We start from the raw sequence: 6,861 nt of genomic DNA, 5'->3' as shown, positions 1-6,861 counted from the left end.
GCTGAACTTACAAAAATACTCAGCCACCTTGGTAGTCAGCAATCCACAGTCACAATAGCAAAAACACCCAGAGCAGAAAAAGTCTAAATTAAGCACAATATGACCATATTGTTCTGCTTTTCATGGAGAACTTCCAAGGAGGCACAGGTGCTAGATGCCGTTTCAAGTGATGGACTTGTAAAATAAGTAAAGCCTTACCTATGAAGGTCACTAAAATATTGCATTTATTTACATTTTTATATACACTTGCACATATGTAGGCATGCATATATGGATGTACATCCCTTCACTGCTTTCCTGTACCAGAAAGAGCACATACATGAGGCTATGGCTCCTGGACCTGTCAGTTTTTAAAGGTTTCCTAAAATGCTCTTGGAGAAGGAAACAGACAACTCTGCCTTAGGGAACAGTTAAGCACACTTGAAAGATACAGCTATCAGTATGAACATCTAAAAGCAGCTTCATCACAAGTGCAGACATTGAGGCCTACTGCTCTGTGGTGACTGACAAGAAGAAAATAGTGAATATATGTTCTTAAACTGAACCCATTCAAAAGTCAAAGTCTGGTTTTTGGAAGGCATTTTGAAACTTTAAGCTTTTACTACTCCCTTCTTGGATGTCTGAAGTATTTACTATCTTCATGAACTTGTGTACTTAAGTCTTAGTCTATGAAAAGTGAGCCATATGTTTTATTCTGCCTTGGAAATGCAAACGTTGCCGCTGGAGAGCTCTTGATTAAAGCTAGTAGACACGTCGCAATTTCCCAACAGGATGTTGTAGTAACCAAATCTTGCATGAAGGCACAGAGAAAGATTATTTGGAGAAATGTAAGTTCTTAATAACATAGAAAACTTTCACAAAGAAGTGAGGCAGCATGAATTCCAGTCTTACAAATCTGACGTGTTGAGGAAGTTACAGTGCAAACAGCACAAATTTGCACTCAGAATACATCACAGCAAAAAAGGAAATTTGACAAATTTTTTTAGCTTCATAGAAACCCAAGAAAGATGCAAGACAAAGTACACAGTACATGGGTGCTGATGACAGAGCTTAGCCAGAACAAAGAGAAAGCTAGTGGAGCCATATGTTTAAATAATTTGTACAATTACTTACCGTATCCCATATCTGAAGCTTTATCTGTTTTCCATCAATAGTTATCATCCGAGCCCCAAATTCTACACCTGAATAAATTTTACAAAATATTACATTATTAGCACATACCAGAAAGAGGAACTTCAAGTACTATGACAGCAAGAACCTAAGCTTAACTTAACATTGTAGTAAATGATCTCTTTCACAACCTGCTTTCAGCTAATTTTCCAGCTGCTTGAAGGAGCCGTAAAGTTTTCTAGAAAAATGATTACTGTTTTCCAAGTACTTTAAAAATGCATTTATGGGAAGTAGTATCAAGGAGGTGTACCCTGCGAAGTTTTCCAAACAATTTAATAGCTCTAGATCAGAGGGAGAAACACATATCCCTTTGAATGCAAACAGGAAACTGAACAGTCAATTATTTTAACACTCTGCCAATGACAGATTGCTGAAGCCAGTTTAGAATAAATTAAATCTGCAATTCTTTATCAATAACATATTCTATTAAGCTAGCATAAAAGTGTCACCTTCAACAAGATAAATTTTATTACTCTATTAATTAACACTCACCTGTCTTTATGAAAATAAACTGCTTCAAAAATTCTAGAGCAAATTTAATAACTGAGGGAAAAAAATCATGTGTTTCAAATAAACAAAAGGAATTTCTTCAGAGGAAAAATTCACCCTTTTATACCATCTTTTACAGCAATTTTAAGATCATTAACAGTAAATCAAGTATAAATTGAGGCTATTACCATAGCAGTTAAAATCTGACAAATGGCTAGAGACAGTGGACATATTTAAAGGCTATCAAGTTTCCATTAATCATTGCTTCATATATCCATTATTTCAGAAAAAAATACAGATCTGGGAGCTGAAGTTTGTCTAAACTAAGTCACTGTCTAGACTCAGATTCAAGTCTTCCCATTAAGCAGCCCTGATTTGAAGTATTCCAAATGTCTCTTCAAAAGCTTGGTTGGAGTATTTGAGGGTGCAGCACTGCTTTCTGTGGAATGACTTCTGGGGAGGGGGGTAGAGAGGAACCACTCTCCTCCCCAAAGGATATTGGAGCCAGATAAAAGCCACGGGCTAAAGAACACTGTGCTCTCTTGCAGCAACTGTATGCAAACAAATTGAAAGAATGGAGGTGGAGGGGCAGAAGGGAGGAAGCAGGTGAATGACAATGCATTCTCTGAAGCTGACTGCAAAGCCAGAGGAAAGTCCTTGGACTACTACAAACAAACACTGCAGCTTTTACTTGAGCTCAAAATGCAGCTATAGAGCTGCTGATACAAATGCAGCATCATTCTACATGTTTAGTTTCTACACACAGCCCCATAGAAAAATTAAGAGGATCCTGTTCCATCAAAATCTTTGCTGAGAGAAAATTCTGAATTTGAAACAACACACAGTTTGATAGCACGTTTGTTCTCTTACAGCAGGAGTAGAAGCTGTTCAGGTTTACAGTAAGGGCATGTCCTAAGGGCAACAGGCAAACTACCTAGAATGTTTCCAGTGGCTTTTGTCACACAAATCTACCTACAAATGGGGAATAGCACAGCTAGGGTTTTGTGTGTGTTGGGGTTTTGCTGTTGTGTTTGTTTGGGGGATATTTTCTGCTGTTGGTTTGGGTTTTCTTGGCTGGCTGTAGGTTGTTTTTGCCCCCTCCATCCTTAATTTCTTTTAATAACTGATACTTCAAATCCCAAATGAAAAGTAGAAGGAGACAGTTCTTGTACTGTGAGTTCTTTTAGAGTACACTATCACGATTACGATACTGAATGTAGTTCAAAGACAGAACTATCTGCTTCTATGTATTCTATCTTCTCTCCTCCTCCTCCCATCTTGTTTCTCTCTAAATTTTTTAAATCTTAGAGATAGCATTTTAGGCCCATTATATTAAAATTTGGGGCTGATTTTTGCACAGCTCCAGATGAAATGTCTCTTTCACATGTCCAGTTTGTTTCCCCTCTCCTGAGCTGCTCACAGCAGGGACAGAATCTGCACTCCCATGGGCCAAAATCACTCTATTCTGTAGAAAAAAAAAGTTAGGCAATGTAACACATGCCATTTTATTCAATCTACACGTTTTCCGGACTTTTAATATCACTGGTTGGGCACTTATTAGGGAACATCAACCCACTTCATCTCACTCCACAGGGGCATTCGTAGGACTTTGAACCCATGCTCTTTATTTATCTCTGTATTTCTAAATCTGTCATTGGAAGAACATGGCCAAAACACACACACACATGCCCAGTAGTTCAGTGAAAGGAGGCTGTCTCCAGCCTGTTTTTCCCCTTTTCAAGGGGCTTCCCATGCTCCATTACTACACCCCTCATCATGTTGCAGTCTAGGTTCACCTCCTCATCTCACTAGCTTTGATTTCTGCTCTGCTCCCAGATTTCTGCTAGCTGCACTCCAGGAAAAAGAAATGGCACTACAACCACCCCGCTGAGGTGAAGCTGTTTCCCACAGCCTATCAGTCTGCTGATGTGACAGGGCTGCCAAAGGCATAAGTGATATATAAGGTGTCATATAGTTGGCAGGCCTAGAGCAGCAAAGATGATGGTAACTCATGCCTCCCTAAAGAACTCAGGCTCTTTATTCAGCCAGCCTATCTGCTGCCAAGACCTCAGAAATAGCTGAAAACCAACGTGAGCCAAGGAACTTGAACTACATGAGACAGCCACACACAGGGTGTGGGAGGACCAAGAGAAAGAGAAACCATAATCAAACCACCTGATACTTTCTATTACATGAAGAAAACCTGTTTATCTTTCAAGCATCTATTTCAGTACTCCCAAACACAGGAAGCCTACCTATTCCAGGGCACAAACTAAAAATAGAGACTAGGGATACATTCTGTGCAAGGCTCATGATTAGAGCTGGTAGATTCCTTGAAACAACATCAACAAGTACAAAGGTTCTGCAACCTCAGAGACCAGTATCTGTTATGCTTAGCAGCAGAACTGATCTGCAGACTAAACTTGCCCGCAGAAGAATTTATTCCCACACTACGTCTAAGATTTTTTGTATAAAGAAAAGTTGGTATTATTTGCTGCAGTTAGATCAGAGGCAATGTGTTCTCTCAACATGTATTCATTTCCCCTAGCATCAAATCATACCTAACACAAAAGGTCCACATTCACTTCAGGAGCTGGGAAGAAAAACCCCTGTCCCTTCCAAAGAGGGAACACATTCACACTCCAATCCTTCTCTATCTAAAAGCTAGTTTTCCCAAATAGTAAATTTGTTTATTCATCTTTAAGGTTAACTTTGCTTTAGTTTATCTGTAACTTGTCTTCAAGGTTCTGTGGCTAGGCTAGTGCTCTGTTCCCTAGTGGGAAAAAATGCCACTTGCATCACCATCGATACAATTCAGGGTTGGCCAATTCTTTCATACCCAGTTCTCAGCTTTTCTGAAGAGACAGCTGAGATACTACAGCTACAATTTTTAGTTGTTTCAGACTGTACCTTCCCAATAAGAAAAAACATGAGGGATTCAAATTCTTATGAGCTAACAAATATTCATCAGCTGGAGAGTCATTGCAGAAATCCTTCCTGACTGCAGCACCACATCCTAAGTGCATGCTGAGGCACCCTAACCACTTAACTCTTGGCCTTGTGCAGCACAAAACAGACTTACCAATAGTGAGATCGTGGACTGGTTGAAACCGCTTGTCTGTGAACTGTAACAATAAACATGATTTCCCAACACCTATAAGAAAGAAAAGAAAGAAGGGTTAAACAGATTTTTAAAAACCTGCAAAGAACCATCGGAAATTAATTTAAGTGAAGGGTATATATTGCTTAAAACTCATTACTAGAACTTGAGATATTAGATTTCACACACTTTGAAGTGTATGCAACTTTTTGTAATTTTTATTATGTAACAGCTTTTAAAGTTCCAGAAGCATTACAGTCAAAGCAATTATTTTCAAAAACGGAACAAAAATAATTCTTTTGAAAGAGTATTTCTGCCTTTGAAATTAAGAGGAAAAACGTTTTCTAACAGACCTTCAAAGCACCATTTCACATCCTCTCTCCATAGTAACTACAGGGCTTGCTATTCCTCACAACACTTCGTCTGTTACCCCTTCAGTACTTTCAGCTTTCTTCCAGGCTAACTGCATCCTCAACAGCATCACACTCCCACCTTATCTCCTAACTTATCACCTGAGGTAACAGCAGTACATCTGTGGCTGCTTACAACCACTATATGCCACTGCCCACCAGTTCCCAATAGGTCAAAAAGCAATCCAAGAAGAACTGGCCACAGCTGAGTTCACATTATAGTCAGATAAGGCAAACATTGTCCCCCTCAGTTACACTGACTTCTGACACAAGCTGGTTATCTACTTCACATTACATGGACACTGGTCAGCAAATGGGCAATTTCTTCTGTATGTGAAGGCACACAAAAGTAAGAGTTAATGCAACCAACAGTACTCAAACTACCCAGGTCTGTAAATATGTACTTTTTATGGTTAATTTTCCCTTGTTCTTTTACTTAGAGGGGTTATTCTTCCTGTTCTGCTCAGTCAAATTTCATATTTTCAGCCTTTTAAAACTCAACAGTCATATATTTGGTTTACATGTATTTAAACTCTGAACTATTATCACATAATGTACAATACTGTAACATCCAAGTTCCTGCTGTACTTTGCTTTATCTGTCCAGCAAGATAAGGCTATTTCAGCCACATACTAGAGGTCACTAACAGCTCATCAGAAGAGACATATCTAGTAATAAAAGACAGCACACGAAAGGATAAGTAAAAGAACCACACAGCAGACACAAGAGATGCATACCAGGGGTTTGCCTAGAGTGACACTGGTCTTTCTAATACTAAATTCAGCAGAGAATTTTAGTATGATTTAATGAGGAAACAAAGCCTACACAAACATAATCACTGCCCACCTGTCACTGTGCACTTAAAAAGCTAAGACCAGTGGCCAGTTTCAATCAACTCTAACAGAAATAGGCGACCTGTGTTCAGTTTTGTCACAAAATGAGTTGTGACCGATTGATGACACTCTGAGATTAATATTCCATGTAACGCAGCAATTCCAATGGCCTAAGCCAGTTCCTGGTGCCGCTCTCTCTACTCTGTTCCCTACAGTATGTTCGTGCCCATTTCTCCATATGGCTTTGATGAGTTCCGAAGCAATTTCAGTTGTCTGCTGGGTTAGCATGCTAATCTGACAACAAGACTGACAAAGCAAACAGAAATGGCTTAATGCAGGGTCAGACAAGCATGAGAATTAGTTCAAATGAGGCAAAAGAAACGCAGAAGCCAGAAGATAAATAACTTAGAGTGGCATGGAACTGTAGTCCAAGGCAAAATTTGCAGCATCTGCCTTAGCAGATCTCTTTTCTGTAGCTCTCTGGCTTATGATGGCAAGCCGTCAGAACACAAGCAGCTTGGAAGCAGGTACAGATTTTGTCAAAAAAGATTAGTAAACATAAGAAAAGTGGAGGAGGAATGGGGGAGAATGCTGGAGGTGAGAAGGAAACCAGGAGAAGGACAGGCAGAGTACTGGAGTTGTCAGGACAGAGAACACAAAACTCTAAGCAATCTTAAAATATTAATAATTCTACTCACTGAACACTATACATACAGGTAACTTTTAGATCACCAATTAAATACAAAAGCCCCATCACAGAACAAAAACACCACCTCACTCACAAAAAACAGCCTATAAATCACACCAGAAATAGAATGGAGAATAACTCTTGCCAGTAACCTTACCAAATCATTTCACT

The 6,861-nt window shown here is 39.3% G+C and overlaps 1 protein-coding gene across 2 annotated transcripts in view; it reads right to left on the bottom strand.

Annotated features, from left to right (window-relative positions):
* Nucleotides 1-4,811, bottom strand: part of RAB2A (RAB2A, member RAS oncogene family) — a 31,766-nt gene extending 26,955 nt beyond the window's left edge. For both annotated transcript variants that reach the window (XM_009082066.1, XM_009082067.1), the window contains exons 1-2: nucleotides 4,742-4,811; nucleotides 1,114-1,181 (exon numbers count right to left, since the gene is read on the bottom strand). In XM_009082066.1, the coding sequence (XP_009080314.1) occupies nucleotides 1,114-1,161 (48 nt within the window). In that variant the 5' untranslated portion in view covers nucleotides 1,162-1,181; nucleotides 4,742-4,811. The remainder of the gene's footprint in view (nucleotides 1-1,113; nucleotides 1,182-4,741) is intronic.
* Between the last annotated feature and the right edge of the window lie 2,050 nt (nucleotides 4,812-6,861).

Source organism: Acanthisitta chloris, unplaced genomic scaffold (assembly GCF_000695815.1).
Source record: "Acanthisitta chloris isolate BGI_N310 unplaced genomic scaffold, ASM69581v1 scaffold16889, whole genome shotgun sequence".
In the NCBI taxonomy this organism is placed as follows: domain Eukaryota; kingdom Metazoa; phylum Chordata; class Aves; order Passeriformes; family Acanthisittidae; genus Acanthisitta; species Acanthisitta chloris.
Note: the sequence above shows the minus strand (reverse complement) of the source record. Positions and strands in the feature narration are given on the sequence as shown.